This window comes from Rhinolophus hipposideros, assembly GCF_964194185.1.
Source record: "Rhinolophus hipposideros genome assembly, chromosome: 19".
NCBI classification, from domain to species: domain Eukaryota; kingdom Metazoa; phylum Chordata; class Mammalia; order Chiroptera; family Rhinolophidae; genus Rhinolophus; species Rhinolophus hipposideros.
The window spans coordinates 24,432,722-24,451,963 of NC_138065.1; the positions used below are offsets into that span (position 1 = coordinate 24,432,722).

Here is a 19,242-nt window from a genome sequence, read left to right on the forward strand (position 1 = left end):
CAGTTGGAACCCTCTGAAAAAACTCAGTTCCAGAAGCAGACAATGAGAAATCACATGAAGAAACCTGCTGTCTGTCACAAGGAAGAATTAGATTTGGAGTAGGAGGTACTTATGGTTTAATTTCATTTCCACACTAAATGAATTTGGGAAATGTCAAAATGAATCTATAATCTTTACATTTCTTAAGCCCTTAGGGTAATGTTGAGAACATACCTCCCCCATCTGGCCCCCACCAGTCCCCACCCTGGCTGTGATCATAGATGATGGCACCCACAGCCGACACTAGCCTGTGATGGAAGGAACACACGAGGGCATCTGTCTGCACTGCCACGGCCCCACATCAAACACTGATCATCAGAGCCAATGTTTTCATGTATCACCTGCTTCCTTATTTGAGGTAATCAGATTTTGCTGACTCCAGAGATAGTATTCATAGATGGAAGTTAAAAACACAGGCAATCTCCCTCAGCATGTTTCCAGCGTACCTGGAGCATGTCACGATGAAATGTATAAAGAACAATAGGGATTGTGAAAGGAGCCTTAGAGTTAAGCAAGTGGCGATTCCTCGGATCAGATGCCCTTTGAACCAGTGTTGTGAAAAACAGTCCCAGTTGCCCTTGCTGGGCACAGACACAACTGCCATTACCTGCTGAAAAGTCAGAGTGAAGAGAGAAAGAAAATGAGATGCAGAAAAAAGGGGCCAACTGGATATGCTGTGCAGGGCATGATTCCTTAGCCTCGGACCACAGTCATTTTCTGTCTCCTGGTCACAGGTTTGGATTTGAGGGCTGGCTTTCCCTCACCACCACCCTTTGCAAGGGGGAAACTTGGGCATTACTCTGGACTGTAAGGACCAGGAGGGCCACCCTTAGCAATTCGACTCCCCCACAAGTCATTACTGCAGGGATTCTGGCAGGGTTGGTGGTGGGGAAGAGAAAGGAGTATTTTGAGATGTTTCCTATGGATGCTGATGTGCTCCTAATGGAACAGATGTCATGAGTAACCTGAGGAAATCAGCACTGTCCTCAATGCATATGATAAAATCAGAGCTCCTACACTTCATGGGTTAATAATAATAACTTCCATTGATTCAGTATCTACCTCTACATGCCAGGCACAAAACTAAGGGCTTTGCAAATATGATCTCTTTAATTATTTATAATAATCCTGGGAGATAGGCATTATTATGCCCACTTTGTCTGGCACTGGGTAGACCTCCAATATGTGGTGAATGAATAAAGTAAAGGACCTAAACCCTCTCCTTCCCCTTACAAAAGAAACTAACATGTACAGAGCATGTACTAAGAACCAGACACCATGCTATTATGTTTATATGTATTAGCTTAGTTAACCCTCTCAACAGCCTGTGATGTAGGTGTTAAGAATTTTGCTTTATATATGGGAAAACTGAGCCTAAAAGAGGTGAAGTCACCTGTCCCAGTCATAAGTGAAGGAGCTATGGTTCAAACCCAGACCTGTCTGCCTCAAAGTATGCCTTCTTCCCAGTCTATCACACTTCTGAGAAAAATAGATATATGGTCCAGGTCCAAGGAGGGGAAGGAGTGAGGAAGAGGGAGCTCTCATAAGATGTGGACAATTGTCTTCTGGAAGAAGGAGAGGACTGAAGGAAGAAGAGAGGACACTTGGAGAAGGAAACTCAGGGTGTGGTGCTATTAATAACAGGTAAGACACCAACCTTCCCAGAACGCAAATGTTCCCCACACTTCTGCCCCTACGAGCATGTTGCCTGAGGGATCGGGGAGATGCACAGAGTTCTGCTTAAAAGGTAGGCCCTGGTTGCTACTGTGTCATCTGACATAGCTGTCTGTCCCCAGATGTCTCAGTGAAGCTTGGAGGGCGGGGGAGAGAAGATACAAGGTAGAGAGGAGAAGAATCAGAACGAGCTCTACCCACTATGTGACCCTGGTTGAGGTCCTCAATCCCTCTGGATCCCAGGTTCTGCTGTAAGGAAGGGAGGGTGCTCCACGACCTCTCTTGGTGTGGGGTAACCTTGTATTTGTATTTCCATGGCCAGGGACCTCCTTTAGGGTAATACATCTCATTTGCTCCCAGAGGAGAAGACAAACTTAAGGGGCTGGGTAAGTTTTGAGGGAGTAGCAGAGCACAGCCTGTCACCAAGAATGTACTTTCTCAGCTCCTTAGTTTACGGGGGGGGGACCCAGGGCTGATCTTTCTGATTCAGGGATAAAACATTAATAAGCTGCTCCTACAATGCATTTTCCCACCTGCTGATTAGACATCAAGAATATACTTTTAAGCTTCATCTGCCTGTGTCGTGTCACATAATTGTTCAGAACTTGGATAAAGAAGAAGGAATGACTCACTGGGTCTCTAAAACCTCAGCACTTAGCTCTGTTACTGCCCTCCTGTCTAACCTAGAGCAGGTTGCTACTTAACCTCTCTGAACCTACATGTCATCTCTATTAAAAAAAGAAAAAGGATAATAATAGTATTTCCCTCATAGGATCATTGTGAAGACGAAGGCATGTAAAGTAGTTAGCACAGTGCTTGGTACGTGTAAGTGCCCGTAAGTGGTTCTTGTCTTCAGGAGCTGCACACCTTCGAGGAAGTCACCTTAGAGGAAGTGAAAGTAATTAATGCCTAACACTCAGGTGCCTACCAGAAGGGTTTCCTAATTGGCTGAGGGCCCATTGCATAACTTACCCTCCCTTCCCTCTAGTGAGGTAATCACTTATTCAACAAATATTAGTTGTCTCTCTGACAAGGTAGAAGAATTTCAAGTCAGGAAGGACCTCAGAGTCCAACCTAAGATGGCAGCTGCTCACTGGGTCCTACCCCAAAAGGAGGAGAGGGTGCTAAGGCCTACTTGGGGAAGAGGCTTTAGGGCCTCACCCTTCTGAGCCCTGACCATTGCAACATGCCCACAGCAGGTGGGAGCTAGGCTCCAGAGAGGCTGCTCCCAGGAAAGCCACATGAAGCCACGGCCCTAAGCACAGGTTCTGAGCCAGCACCAGGAAACATGAGGATATAGTTAGTCTTCTCCCAGACAATCTGGGGCCTCTGACAAATAGGTGTCTCAATTCCTTTCTATCTAAAGCCAGAGTAGCAGCATTTGCCACAAAACAGCTGGGCTGTGGGGATTACCATTCTCTTTAAATGGGCCTTGATGCAAACTATCATATTGACACACATGCGAGTTCCTTTCTAAGACACGCATACATGGAGGCATCTGTCTGGGGCTCTCATCACCAGCTGGCTGCCCTAGAATAGCTCTAAACCAGTTGGTGGGGGCGACAGGACTTAGAACCGCTGCTGTCATTGAAAAAATGGCTCTCTGGATGCTCTGTGATGAGGGTACCTACTGTGGCATGTCAGTTACCAAAAGAACTGTGTCCTCTTAAGAACTTTCATATCATTGCCATAATCTAGTTAGATAAATTGCATTAGTTAGATAAATTGCACAATATTTATTATTTTTTTCCCTCCTAAAATGCACATGTTGCTCCAGGGAGAGGAAAGAAGAGGAGTCACTGGAGATCTGCCAGTTGGCTTGGGATGAATCAAAACCCGACAAGGAAAAGTCACCGAGTGCCTTTGCTATTGATGAACCGCAAGAAAGGGAATCATTGAAACCAAGCTAACTGCAAGGAAGGTGGGGAAAGGGGAGGAAGGCTTTGAGATATTACAAAGTCACGTCTGACACAAAGGCTTAGAAGACAGAGACCAACATTATGTGCACTGTAAAAACAAAGTATTGGCAGGTAGCATAGGCTTGGGAGGGGCTATGAAGTAGGGAAGTGAAAGATGTCTGTGTTTTCCAAGTAGCAGCAAGTTTTTCTCTGCACTGGACTCAACCAGATTATCTGGGGCCTTTTTGACCAGTCTATTTGTTAGTCAGGAAAACGGAAAGCTGCAGCATTTCTGATCAAATGCCAAGAGGCAGTAATCTGTGCATTGGCTTATATCATATCTAGTTGGATGCCAAAGTCAAGGAGGTTGGCAGCTTTACAGACTACATTCACGTAGATCTGAGTCATCTCATCCTCTGCTCAAATCACTGACTGGGAGACAGCAAAGATTCACCAGGCACCCAACTACCCTGCATAATGGCACACAGCAGAAATGGCATGAGAAAGCTATTGGACATTACAGTGTCCTCCACTGTTGAGAAGGACAAAGGTGACTGGCATTTTACCAGAATCTCATCCCCAATTATTTTATTTATTGATTGTCATCACCCTGTAGCAGCAATATTGGGAGAATCACTGTAAGGGGCTGCAGATAGATGGCTCCTCTTTGTTCAGTCACATTCTCAGCCCACTCACCAAGATTCCGGTGCCTTGAGATCAGGCTTCCTGAAACCTTACTCATCTTTGTGATCCCAGGGTAAGTCCTCATCATGAATAAGTACAGCATGAAAAAAAACAATCATGTTCCACATGACAGGAAAACACACAATTCACGTTTTTCCTATTCTGCCCCACATCCCACACAAACCATGTCACAGTGGCAGTGCAGCAGGGTGACCACATGCCCCAGCTCTTGACTGGGCACCTCAGGAAGGTTTGGTTGAGAAAGCCGCATAAGGCCCTCAGGGTCATTTAAACTGACCTCCTCATTCTGCAGAAGTTCAGCAAGGTAGAAGAATTCACGGAAGTTCCACAAAGAAGCTCACTATTGTTACACCTGACTGGGAGCTCCTCCCAGGAGACTGGCATGGAAATAGTCCTCAAATTTGTTTGACCTCGGCCCACAGCTCATTTCCTACCCCATTTCCACTTCTGCTGAAAGAACAAAGGATTGAAGAGGAATGCAATGCTCAACATGATAAAAAGAAATATAATGAATTAAACAAGAGCCAAATGAACAACTGAAGTAAAATGTCGACTAAGACAAGAATAATGGCACTTGAACAACACAAGGCAATGCTGGTGGTATACCCATAGCAAAGTGTTCTTTCCCCAGTTTGCAAAATTCACAAGCTTTGCAGGGTTGCCAGCCATCATCATAGTAGCCAGAGGTCTTAACAGAATAATGAATTTGAGTCCGCAGAAAACTAAGTAAAACACCAATTTTCGTTCCTAAATAACACATTTTAGTAACAAACTCTACTTTACTGGTTGGTAAATAGACCTTGGTTGTATGTGAAAATGAAAATCCGTGAAATTCTGCCACTTGCCTATAAGAATTGAAGAAAGGACATTCTCCAATGTCCAGATCAGTTTGGAATCACCAGGAAGAATCCTGTAGTCCACCCGTGGGTTTCAAACTCAGAGGAACACTAATCTAAAACCACCATCATAGCTGGGACAGAGGTCTGTGTCCTCGATGGATGAGATGTATACTTAGGGAGACATTTCCATGAGGAACTGTGTGTGACACACAAGGAACAGTAAGAAATGTGCCATTTTTGCTGATGGGTTAGCTTGCAGAGGCCCATAAGGGAACATCTCAGTCAGGCTCCTGGAAATGCTGGAAGGGAAGGAGAGGCCACAGGATCGCCACACCTGAAAATCTGAGAAGCCAACCTGGCCTCCCAGAAGCTTTGATACTGACTTGCCTGAGGGGAGGAGGTGGATTCTGACCTCTTGACAAGCCTTTTCTGGATTCATAATTGCATGATTTCTTCTTCACCCCCATCAATATCCTTATACCTTTCCTGTCCTCCTTCACAAGAATCTGCCTTTAACAAGCCTTGCTCAACTACCAGCAAGCTGACTTCTCTGGACCATGGCTTGGACTGAAGAAATCCACCCCAGACAGTTGTTGTGACTCCCTCTTTGGCTGTTTAAAAATGATAGTAGTTAAGGGCTTGGATCTCACAGACAAAACAGATATGAATTCGAATCCTAATTCTGCCACTAACTATGTGCCCTCTCTAAACCTCAGATTCCTCATCTGTAAATTGGAGATGCTATCTCAAAGGGCTGTGTTGAAAACTAACAAATGATGTAATGCAGGAAAAGTGCTTACACCACTGGCAATGTAGTGAGTGCGAAGAATCCTCAGCTATTGCTATTGTTGTTAGCTGGTGACCTCCTGTTATGCTTTATGTTCAGGTCTGACAAATCCAACCTCCTCTAAGAAGCATCTCCTAATTACCAAGTCAAAGTACCTCCCCAATTACCAAGATTCCCTTTTTGAATTTCCACAGCCCTCATTCTAGCACTTAAAACATGTACCTCTCTGTACTGTTACATAAATGTCTCTCTCACGCAAATGCCTCCGACTGTTCCCCCACTCCTCAGACTACCTTGTCAGCTCCTTTAAGGACTGACTTTGCTTCACTTGTAATTAATTCTGTTCACCACAGTCCCCTTCCCTATTATGCCTGAGTTCAAATGTTCAAGTACAGCATAAATAAACAAATACATGTTGGATAAAAAAATGTGTGAGGGGTACACATATAATCTTTTTCAGGTATACACACATCTGGATTTATGATGCAGATATATAAGTAATGAGAGATGACGAGATGTGGGGTTGCATCCCCCACTCTGAAAGGGAATTATACAGAGCCTTACAGCTAGGTGTCTACAAAATGTAGCAACTGCCACCCACCTCCCTTCCAGGACTAGTGAAGACAGACTAGGCTTTTAAGCAGCAGTGATGAAGCACAACCAATCTCCTTGCTGTTAAGAGCATCTGGGTTCTGGTGGTAACAAATGGATCTCACTCTATTTTAGCATTTCCCAGCTCCTATTGCGCAAAACAAGGAAAATGAAATAGGCATCAGCTCTTTTAAATCTGATTTCCAGAGAAATATTCCCCAAGAAATTCATTCTAGTGCCAGGAAATTTTTCAAAAGGCTAATCTAAATTCCTTCTCTCACTTTCAGTTCACTTTCCTTTGTCCACCACCAAATGAGGTTGACAATAGCTCTGATTGCCATTGTACAATAATTATATTTATTCTTAAAAATCTTTATTTCATTCTGCTTTCCAGAAATTGATTTAGACTAGAGGTGACCTTTCTCTCCCGATCAATATTCACATCAATTCTTTCTCTTTCTTTTCCATCCTTCTCCTCTGCTTTCTCAGTCTTTTAAATCTTAGACCTCCCGGCAGTGCCTATATCAGCTGTATGAACCACTCCAAGTTAAAGCTGTTCTGACAGCTGGGTTAGTTTGTTGACCCCAAAAAGGAATATACCTGTCAAGAAGGACTCCTTGTGGTTAACTGGGCCCAAATTCATAATGAATCTATCAGCCACTGTTTACAGGGGGCCTCTCATATATGCTGCATTTTAAGGAAAAACCACAAACGGAGTTGCCAAGCCTCCTGTACTGCATTCCTGCAGCTGAGCTGACCTTATAAAGGAGTTTGTGGAATCTTATTGGACCAATGAGCTGAAACCTGCCTTCTCCAATCAGGGCTGCTCAGCTATATCTTTATCTGCATCTTTACTGACCAATCAGAACATGCGATTCTGACCAATCAGGACAGTAAAGTTTGGAACAATCAAACTGTGCAAATTTGGATCCTTCATTTGCATAAAAATGGACCAATCAGCGACCAAGGTGGGTACTTTCTCTACATAAGAGGGCCTCCCCTTTGTCTTGGGGGAGAAAACTTTTGGTTTCCTCTGGAGGCTGTTTCCCCAGTTTGGTAACTATTCTCCTGAATAAAGTCTCTCATTTTATTGCATCCCAGATTGGGGACTCCTGTTGGCATTGAATTGGTGGCAGCTACCTTTCCATCAACAAGGTCAAGGCCTAGTGCACCAGCACCATAATAAGAATCCAAAGGACTGATCCCTGTTTGCAACACTGATTCACTATGAGCTGGATGAAGGCTAGCTGAGCTTTTTTGTGATTCAAGAACAGTCACTCTCATTGTACATCAGTTATAAAGATTCCTCACCTTTACAATGACAATTATAGTGTGGTTAATACTAAGCTACTTATGACCTTGGAAACATTTTGAACTTCCAAGGGAAAAGGTATTGGATTAATATAAGGTGATGAAATTTCAGAATGCAGATATGTCCCTCAGGATGACAGGGCAGAGAAAACAAACATGAACATGGTATGAGACAGTGGTTTTCAAAAGTGTTATAGCATCTGAGTCCTGTGTTCAAATGAAACCTTCGGTGGAATCCCACTCCTAACCCAGATAAAAGTGGAGCTGCTCTGGTGGGAAGGCAGGATAGGGTGGTGGTGGTACGGGCAGAGCCCACCCTTCCTCCTCCTCACCCATTTATCTTCCCTACTGAAGTGGTGGACCCCGCATCCACAAGGATTCCATGGGGCAGTTTAAAAGCTATAAGTGAAAGAGGGACATGGAAAGAACCTCAATTTTCACAACAAAGTGAGAAGGGATGGCAACTTGCAGGACCATGTGGTCAACATATTTGTCTATACTTTTGTCTTTTGAGTCTATCTATATGTTTTTTAGCTTTGATGTTCATGTCATCATAGTACATTTTTGTAATGTACCTCAAAATCTTTGTGGAATAAATTGGCACCTGGATATGTGCACACAGTTCTAGGAAGAGAGAGAGGCTGGGATATTATAACATGACAAGACAGTCATAGGGTCTGGCTTGACTTGCTATATGAACCGTCATTCTGAAAGGTGGTATTTTACTCTGTTTTATACATGCTGGTTTGAAGGAATCCAAATGAAAACTAAATACATTCTAAAACACACTCCAAGATTCTTAAGAAGAGCCTTAAAAATAGAGCTTTACTATAAGAAGACTACACTTTCTGAATAATGAAAGGTATTCTTAATACCACTTAAATACTACTTTGTGTAAATTTGACTAAGGGCTATTAAAATCTCCTAAATTATCTAACAAAATATAAAATATATATTTAAATTTTCATCAATTTAAAAGACTCAGGAGAGAAAAAAAATTGCAATCCAAACAATCATAGTATGTAATTTTTTAAAGGAATATTTATAGCATGAATGAGAAAGGCTAGTGAAATATATAAAAATTAGGGAAGTGATTCTTTTCCTTTTCAGGAAAATTACAGTTCTTGGAGAAGACACTGAAAATTAGCTCTCAGTTGCTATACTATATTCATTATGGTTGGGTTTTTTTTAAGCCTCTTCCACTCTTTATTTTTGAAAAGAAACACATTTCTTTCAGAATTTGAAGAATGGCTTCAACAACATAAGGTTCTAATGTAAACTCCAGCCCAGGAGCCAGACCCAGCAGACAGCCTGCTTTCCCCTGGCCAGAGCTAAGAATAATTTTCACATTTTTTTAAATGGTTTAAAAAAAGTCAAAAGAAGATTGACCCATGCGGGGATCAAACCGGCAACATTGGTGTCATCAGCACCACGCTCCAACCAACTGAGCTAACCAGCCACCCTGAAGATTTTTGACACACGAAAATTATATGAAATTCAAATCTCAGTGTCTATAAAGTTTTATTGGCACACAGTCACATCCAATCATTTATATTTTGTCTATGGCTGCTTTCCTACTACCATGGCAGAGTTGAGTAGTTTTGACCAAGGCTGAATGTCCCAAAAGCCTAAAATATTTACCAATCTCTGCTTTTACAGAAAGAATTTGCCAATCCCCGATCTAAGAGACAGAGTCCACCAGTGGCCCCTCTGTGTGTCCCTGAGGCACGTGGGAGGAGACTTACCTGGTTGAGATGGCGCAGGCATTTGTCAAGACAGCAGACACAGCAGAAGCAACATCTGAACATGCTCCTCGCCCATGCACTCCACTGCTGGGATCAGATTCAGAACCAAAGGAACAGAGTCAGAAACAACACAGGAAGGAAAAAAGGAACAGTTTCTGTGGACCCACACTGTTTCCACCTAGAGACTTATACCTGGGGAAGCACTGTAGCAGTGCTCATTTAGTATCAGAGAAATTCTTCTACTGTTCACATGCTACTACTATTACTAATTACTATTGTTATGACTGATGAGCAAAATTTCTCTCTAGTGGGCTTACCTGTTATGACTGCTGTTGACCTCAGTGAAAAGGGAAAGAGTTCGTCCATATGTTAGTGAAGGTAAAAAATGGGCCTTCTGGTTCTAGTGGGAAAAAAAAATCTCTCTTCCCTCATCTCCCATTCAGTGTCTTCAGCTATAAACTTTCCTTTTTCAAACAGCTTATATTCATGAAAACTCCACATCCCAAGACAAAAACAAAAAACAAAAATAAAAAAATCCAAATAATACTTTATATATACTAGTTATGTGCCCACATTAAAAAAGAATCAAGTTTAACATTTTTGGAAATAAATCCTATAGTGAGACTTTCAGGGCTAAATTTCAAGGAATAAATTAGTCCTTTGAAATACAACTTGCTCTTGTGTATAACTCAAGAGTAAATGAGGAAACTCTTGGAGGAGGGGGTGACTGAATGCGTCTTACCCACAGCCCAAAGTAAAAAAAAAAAAAAAAAAAAAAAAAAAGCCTGAAAACAATCCTGAAAGAGTCCTATATGAGGACCCCAGGAATAACTCAGCCTCAGCCTTATATGGACATTTTCTTGTCCCAGCGTTAATTCAATTGGATGAAATTTCGTCTGGATACTTTTTAGCACGGCCGTGGTTGTGAATGAGCCATTTAACACAGGAAAGATCACACAATCACTGTGTGAAATGTTTAAATTGTAGACACAGAACAAAGCTGCAAGGCTGCTGAGGAGGACCATTTCTTTTTAACCTAAGAAAGGACCCATTTCTCCAACAGTGACATCACTAAAAGGGAGTCTGGCCCCTTGGTTCTTATGAAATCTGGGGAGTGATAAATAACCTTTAGACCTCTGCCAGAGAGACCAACACAACGATTTCTCTTTTAGGTTTATGGAAGGCTGGTTTCCCAGAGTTTAAGACCTAGTTTGGGGGCAGGTAGAGGGGAGATGGCAAGGTCTCCTACTGCTCGTTAAGTTATGATTATCTATTACTAATGCCTATATATATCTCTATATCTCTATCTCTATATTTGTACACACACACATGCACACACACACACACACACACACAGAGAATACCCCTTCCCATAATGTGCCACTTTGGCATGTGAATTATTTGGAGCTGAAGGCAATCGAGACCCTGTGGGTTCACAAAAAACCTTTACCTCTCCCTTAAAGAATTTAAATTAGGGGCCTTGCCAATAATAATAGTTATCGCCAGAAATAATATTTTGTGATTTATTTGTACTTATTTGTAGGGCACATCAAACTTGTAATTACTGAAAACCTGTTCTTTTTATTTTCCTGTGAATTGTCCTCTTCCCCTCTGAAGCCCCAAGGTGCTGTGCCTCATCCTTAGTACGGAATGTCATATATTCCCTCATTTTCCTTCTCTGTCTCTGATGCTTCATGTATGTAGAGTTTTCATACATACCGTGTTTCCCAGAAAAATAAGACCAAACCGAAAAATAGGCCCTAGCATGATTTTTCAGGATGACATCCCCTGAACATAAGCCCTAATGTGTCTTTTGGAGCAAAACTTAATATAAGACCCGGTCCTATTTTCAGGGAAACAGGGTATGTATGTAGTTAAATTTGGTCATTTTCTCTCATTAATCTGTCTCATGTCTATTTTAATTATTAAATCAGCTGCAAGAGGTAGGAGGGCACACACATACACACACACAGACACATACACACAAACACACATGCACACACACAAAAAAAAGCTGTTCTGTTCTTCAAGAAATCTTTCTCCAAGTTTGCTAAAATTGAAGGATCAATTTCAAAATGCAGGAGCCAGAGCGGCTAGATTTGGCCCGGATGTGGAAATTCCTCTTCAAGTCACCAAAATGAATGTACTTTTTTCATCCCTTGAAATTCAGCCCTAAAAAGGATAAGTTTAGACTACTTTATCCCTGAAATTTAGCCCTGAAAACCTCACTATAGAATTTATTTCCAAAAAAGTTAAATTTGGTTCTTTTTTGATTGGGGCACACAACTAGTATCTAAATATTTCAATAGAAATACAAGAAAACACTGTATGATCAAGGCAACTGCTCCACATGCACTTCAAGATAAAAAAGCTGGATAACTTTATGTGAAATTCAACCAACTGTTCTTAAATAATATACTAATCTCAAATCTTGATTATGGACTTTAAATTACCAACAATTCAGATGCCTGCTTTAAATAGCAAATAAAAACAATTCTAAAATATAATAAGGAATCCACACGTAAAATTTCCCCAATTTACTAAGGACAAGTTTGTAAAACTGACCAAGTGAGGCTGACGTGGGGATTGGGGAAAAGATTAGAATTGTGTGAGAACAGAGAAGTTGGGAAAAGTCCAACCCTCCCTTGTTTGGCGTGCAGGGCCAGAAACACCCTGAGAACAGCTGTTTTCCTGGTGTGTTGGTTTCCACTGGCATTCATAACCAAATGTGCATGGAAATAAAAACCAAGGAGGAGAAAAACCCCAGGCACAAAAGCCCTACAATTTTCTATCTTTTGAGCAGAGATTTAGGTCATCTTGCCCATTCATTTCTCATCGTTAAGACTGTTCTCTCTCACTCATGGTCTCTCTCTTATTCTCTCTCATATTCTCTCTCTCTGTCTCTGTCTCTCTCTCTCTCTCTCTCTGTCTCTCTCTGTCTCTGTCTCTGTCTCTCTCTCTCTCTCTCTCTCTCTCTCTCTCTCTCTCTCTCTCTCTCACACACACACACACACACACACACACACACCAGTAACTTCCTATGGCACGTCTAGGAAATCCAAAAGGCAGAGAATATTTTAGCATTAAAATACAAATATTATTATCTTATAGTGTATTTTCTTACTTTAAAAAAAGCATCTAACTGTTCACAAAAACTTGTTTAAATTTCCTCTGAAGAATCCCTACCATTTGCTCAGCATTTAAATAAGAAGGAAACCACCTAATGACCTAACTCAGAACTGCTCCTTCCCCACCTTCACTACCTTGTGGGTGGAAAAGCAAACACATAAAACCATAAACAAAACTGACTGGGGACAAAAAGTTTGCTAGAAGTGGGGTGGGGTGGGGTGGGGAATGGGACCTCAAGAACACTGGAGCCTTCAGAATAGCCACTGTCCCAGGTCATTCTTCTGTCCTGTGACCTGCTGGAGTTTTCCAGTGATTAACTTTGTAGTAAGGTGCTGCCTTATCTTGTCTTTCAGAATATTGTAAATGTACATGAGAATGATTCTTGGAATCCTCACCATGGTGATTAAAAATTACCCTTTTACAACTGTTCCTTGGTGGTAGCAGAAGAGAATGGAGAGAGATAAAAGGATTGGGCCATCAGGAGGGTCATTTTTATTTCTGGGATCAGGGGGGAAAAAGACAGCATTTTAAAAACACTAAAAAGAAACAAAAACTTCTCTCTGGTTCAAATCAGCAATGGTACTAATAATTTACAAAGCAGTGATGTAGTAAGCATTTGGCAAAATTTTTATACTCCATGGTAGCTAGGTTAAATTATTTCTTGGGCTAAGTTAATTCCTTTTGGTGGCACTAAATGCTACAATCAAACATAGAACAGGAAATAGTAATAAAAAAACCACATTAATGAGTTAAAATAAACCAGGTTCCCTCTTTATAATACCTATTCCTTCCACCAATCCTTTAAATTGCCTATTAATCTCATTTATTTTCAGGAGATTATATAATAATCCCCAAGGTTTTATTTACCTAGCATATGTAAATATTGCCAGCATTGGCTTGCTGATTAAAATCACCACCAAATCACATGATCAGGATTGCAGCCAGAGAGGTAATAGTGAGCTCCAGCTGAAAGCAAACAGACAGGAAGTTTTGGCTTCAAGACAGCTCTGGGCTCCTGAAATTCAGCTGATTTCTACCCTGCTCTTTAAAGGTCATTTCAGTGCAAATCATTTACGGGACTTGTCCTGACACACCTCCCAAGAATGCAAAATTCAGTGTCACAGGCAGAGAAAAAAATAAAATAGGAAATGGGCATACCAAACCTGGAGGATAAAACAAAAGAGGGCGGGCTGAGACAACTCCTCCCCTGACCCTCTGAATTCCGCTGATGCTTGTTCTAGAAAATGAGGCTGTTTCCGAGAAGCTAGTTGTCAGATTCCAAGTGAAGCTTGGTTTCTTCATAATGGATTTCATTCTACAACTTGGTCTGGTTGCTAATAATTCACCATGAATTAAGGTTTTCACAAGAGCCTAGGTTTTGAGGGAGGAAAAGGAATGCAGCCAGAAATATTTCCAGAGTTGGCAACATCTGTATTTTGCTGTTACTTAAATCATCCAGGAAGCAAAAGAGAGCATGAAAGTAAGATCAGGAGCAGAATAACTATAATCCTTTTGTCCCATTGAAAGGGTGAAGTGTGTTTCAACCCAGTATTATTGAAAATAGGAAATACCAGGGAGGCTATTGCTGATATGAATTTATTTTGATCTGATAAACTAGAAGAGAAGTACAGGCCAGGAAAATCTGACACATATTTTTCCCCTTTTCCTCATTTTTTTAAAAGGAAGAATGTTTACTTTTCCATTTAGCTTTATGTGCTTTAGAACTTATTATGGTGCTCAAGAAGGGATGCAAGGAGAAGAGGACAACACCTGCTTTCCGTCTGGTAGGGAAACAAAGGATTCACAGGCCACTGTGAATGGGAGCCTAGGGGCTGGTCCTCAAGGTATTGAAGTTTGGGGTTAGGCATTAACTTTCTAAGATTTCGCTTGGATGGTATTAATCATTTCAGGCAGAGGAGTTACTACTGTCTCAACTGCCCTGGTCCATATGCATCCTGCTGATGACTCCAGGCTCTCCATGGCTTGCTTGGAAGAAGATTTCCGAAACTGGGTTATCACATGACAAGAGACAATTTAAAAAGAAGGCTCTTTAAACCCAGGCCAACTCACAGAGCCAGCAGTCATTTAATACCTGCCCTGAAAAGTAAGTGGAGTGTCTTTGAGGCCCCTACCTTTTCTTACACCCTTTTCCCCATTCCAAGGTAACAGCATGTGTCATCCCTCCTCTGCTGTGTATACAGCTAGTGCCTTCAGCTCTGTCTTGCTCATAGCCCATAGCTCATAGCCAGCAAAACCTGCCTTCAGGAAGAGGATCTGATTATACCTGGTGAGGCTTAAAATAATACTCTGGATTTAAAAATAATTTAACCAATTTAAAATTGTCTCTAAATTTATATTTTGAGACTTGGCTTATGGGATGACATTGCACTGCGGGTATATTAGGAGACTCAGGGATGAGCTTATAAGGAGGCTGGGGCCTCCAGTCAGGCAAATGTGTCTGTCTCCCAGGAGTACTGAGTGTTGAGCACTTTCCACTCTATTCTGTGGGTAGTGGCAATAAGGGAGACCCAGGCAGTGTGAGAGAGGAAATAACTCAGGATGTGCCCCATGAGCCCAGCATCCTCCTTCTTTTAAACTTGTGGTTGCCCTGAGTGCTCCATGAAGTAGAGTCAGGGCCCCAGGACACTGCATTGATTCAAGTTGCTAGGCGAAGGGCTTAATGATCCCATCCATCTTAGGTCATGATACATTAGTGCTGTTTTGCAACTACTAGCCCCTCAGACAACACAGAATAAAGCCAAGCAAGCAACTTCAAGGTTCTAGAAACAAGTTTTAGTTCTAGTTAGTTCCAGCCTAGTGCTCACTAAGAACCCTTTGAAGAGATCCAAGATGGTAGAGTAGATAAACGCTGTAATTGCTTCATCCCATGAATACATCAAAATTGTGTTCTAAAGTATAGAACAACCAATCTGGAGAACCATCTGAACTCTAGCTGAACAGCTTTTATAACTAAAAATATAAAGAAGTTACATAGAGACTGGTAGGAGGTGCAGAGATGCGAAATGGGCTGGCCCCAAACCTCCATGTGGAAGATGAAAATTGGGAGGGATATCTCAGCCACAGAGGTTCCCCATGGAGGAGCAAGGTACCCCAGCCCCACACCAGGCTCCCAGCATAGAGTACTGGTGACAAGAAGAGGAGACCCACAACATCTGGCTGTGAAAAACAGTGGGGATCCCGACTGTGTGGGTGGGACAGAAGGCTGCAGGAAACCTAGATGTCCTCTTAAAAGGCCCATACAGACTCACTTGCACGCACTCACCCTAGGCTTAAGCAGAAGGACAGTGACTTGGGGGATGTCGGAGACATATGGGGGACAAAATGAGGTGTGTGGCTTTGGGTAAGAGCTGGAAGATAGTCTCCATTTTCTCTGTGAGAGAAATCTGTCCTTCTCCTGTGCAGCCTGCAGATGGATGCCATCTTACCTGAGCCCCCCCCCACACACTTATGACCAAATCTGAATCTGAATTGGTCTGGTGAGCTTTGCTTGCTCAACCCTAATGACTCACTAAGAACCTGCCATATCCAACTCTGAAGGAGGTTTCATCAGTGGCTGAAACTTATGGCAGCTGGCAACCAGCAGCAGGCCTCAATGTGTCCTGGCTCTTTGTGGAACTATCCCAGACCCTGTACTAGTGGCTGCCATCCTCAATTCATAGCGTGGCCTCTCACACGTGCCTCGAGGTTTAGCAGAGGCAGCGACCAAATGTAGATCTCACTGTAACTGGCTCCTACCAGGTAGTCACAGACCAGTCATAGGCAGTGGCTGACATGGGCCTCCACTGGAGCCCCTCCCAAGAGGCCCCAGCAGCAACATACTTGAAGGTTGGCTTCAGACCACAGCAGACCCCCCCCCCCCAATTAGCCCCATAAGTGGCACACTCAAATGGCGTCTCAACAGGAACCAGAGCCTGCTGGGGCGAATCCTGCTCCATGTGGTAAGCCCCCCATACAGCATCCTGTAAGCTGTGCACATGGCCAAACCCCACAATCAGTCAGACTGAGGGTCAATCCCAACCACTGATGTGCCAATAGTAATCAGGGCTCAGCTAACAGGAGGGCACACACAACCCACAAAAGAGACACTCCTGGAACACCCAGTGCAGGTGACCAGGGAGATTGTGCCACTGGGCCCGACAGGACACATACATAAGTCCACCCTGCCAAGACTGGGAGATTTAACAGATCTACCTAATGCACAGAAGCAAACACAGAGAGGTAACAAAAATGAGGAAACAAAGAAGTGTGTCCCAAATAAAAGAACAGGAAAACACTCCAGAAAAAGAACTAAACAAAATGGAGGCAACCAACCTACAAGATACGGAGTTCAAAACACTGGTTATAAAGATGCTCAGTGATCTCAGGGAGAACGTCAACAAAGAGATACTAAGCATTAAAAAGGACATAGAAACCATGAAAAAGAATCATTCAGAAATAAAGACTACAACAACTGAAACGAAAAATGTATTAGAGGGCAACAACAGCAGGTTAGATGAAGCAGAGGACTAAATCACCTACTTGGAGGACAGAGTAGAAGAAAACACCCAATCAGAACAGCAAAAAGAAGAAATAACTTTAAAAAAATTAGGATAGTTTAAGGGACCTCTGGGACAACACAAAGTGTACCATTTGTATCATAAAGGTACCAGAAAAAGAAGAGAGAGAGAGAGCAAGGGATTACGAACTTATTTGTAAAAATAATGATGGAAAACTTCCCTAACCTGGTGAAGGAAATAGACATATAAGTCTAGAGGCACAGACAGTCCCAAACAAAATGAACTCAAGGAGGCCCACACCAAAATATATCACAATTAAAATGTGAAAGGTTAAAGACAAAGAGAATTTTAAAAACCAGCAAGAGAAAGGCAGTTAGTTACCTATAAGAGAGCTCCCATAAGACTATCAGCTGATTTCTCAACATGCAGGCCAGAAGGGACTGGCACAAAATATTTAAAGTGATGAAAAGCAAAGATCTACAACCAAGATTACTATACCCAGCAAAGTTATCATTTAGAGTCAAAGGACAGATAAAGAGCTTCTCAGACAAGAAAAAGCTAAAGGAATTCGTGACCACCAAACCAGTATTACAAGAAATGTTAAAGGGACTTCTTGAAGGAGGAGGAAGAGGAAGAGTAGGAGGAGAGGGAGGTGTAGGAGGAGGTGTAGGAGGAGGAGGAGGAGGAGGAGGAGGAGGAGGAGGAGGAGGAGGAGGAGGAGATGAAGAAGAAGAAGAAGAAGAAGAAGAAGAAGAAGAAGAAGAAGAAGAAGAAGAAGAAGAAGAAGAAAAAGGAGAAGAAGCAGGAGGAGGAGGAGGAAGAGAAATAAAAACTATGAATAATAAAATGACAATAACTACATATATATCAACAATTAAATGTAAGTGGATTAAATGCTCTCATCAAAAGTCACAGGGTGGCTGAATGGATAAGAAAATGAAACCCTTACATATGCTGCCTACAAGAGACTCACTTCAGATTGAAAGAAACACACAGACAGAAAGTGAAGGCATGGAAGAGGATATTTCATGCAAATAGAAACAAACAAACAAACAAAAACCTGAGGTAGCAATACTTATATCAGACAAAACAGACTTTAAAACTAAGCTATAATAAAAAGAAGGACATTTCATGATGATAAAGGGATCAATCCAACAAGAAGATATAGCCTTTTGAACATTTATACACCCAACATAGGAGCATCTAAATATATACAGAAATATATTAACCACATAAAGGGAAAGATTGACAGTAATACACTCATAGTAGGAGACTCTAACACCCCATTGATATCAATGAATAGATCTTCCAGAGAGAAAATCAACAAGGAAACTGAAGCCTTAAATAACACATTACATCAGATGGATTTTATTGATATTTTTTAGACCATTTCACCCCAAAACAGCAGAACATATATTCTTTTAAAGTGCACATGGAATATTTTCCAAGATAGACCACATGCTAGGCCACAAAACAAGTCTCAATAAAGTTAAGAAGACTGAAATCATATTAAGCATCTTCTCTGACAACAATAAAACTAAAAATCAATTACAAAAAAAACCCCACAAAACACATGAAAAACACACAAACACATGGAGGCTAAATAGCATGCTAGTAAACAATGAATTAACAATGAGATCAAGGAAGAAATCAAAAAATATCTTGAGCCAAATGGAAATGAAAACAAAATGACCCAAAATATATAGGACACAGTGAAAGCAATCCTAAGAAGGAAATTCATAACAATAAAGGCTTACCTCAAGAAACAAGAAAAATCTCAAATAAATAATCTAACCTTACACTTAAAGGAACCAGAAAAAGAACAGCAAACAAGGCCCAAAGTTATGAGAAGGAAGAAAATAAAGATCAGAGTGGAAATAAATGAAATAGAGTCCATAAAACCAATACAAAAAATCAGTGAAACCAAGAGCAGGTTATTTGAAAAGATAAACAAAATCGATAAACCTTTAGCCAGACTCATCAAGAAAAATCAAGGACCCAAATAAA

The 19,242-nt window shown here is 41.6% G+C and overlaps 1 protein-coding gene across 1 annotated transcript in view; it reads right to left on the reverse strand.

Moving 5' to 3' along the window:
* The window catches only part of SLC44A3 (solute carrier family 44 member 3), a gene marked incomplete at its 3' end in the record, with an annotated part of 88,076 nt that overhangs the window by 14,758 nt on the left and 54,076 nt on the right, over positions 1–19,242 (reverse strand). Inside the window, 3 exon segments of the mRNA XM_081026183.1 lie at positions 9,590–9,676; positions 13,060–13,128; positions 13,132–13,216. Of these exon segments, the coding sequence (XP_080882309.1) occupies positions 9,590–9,676; positions 13,060–13,128; positions 13,132–13,216 (241 nt within the window).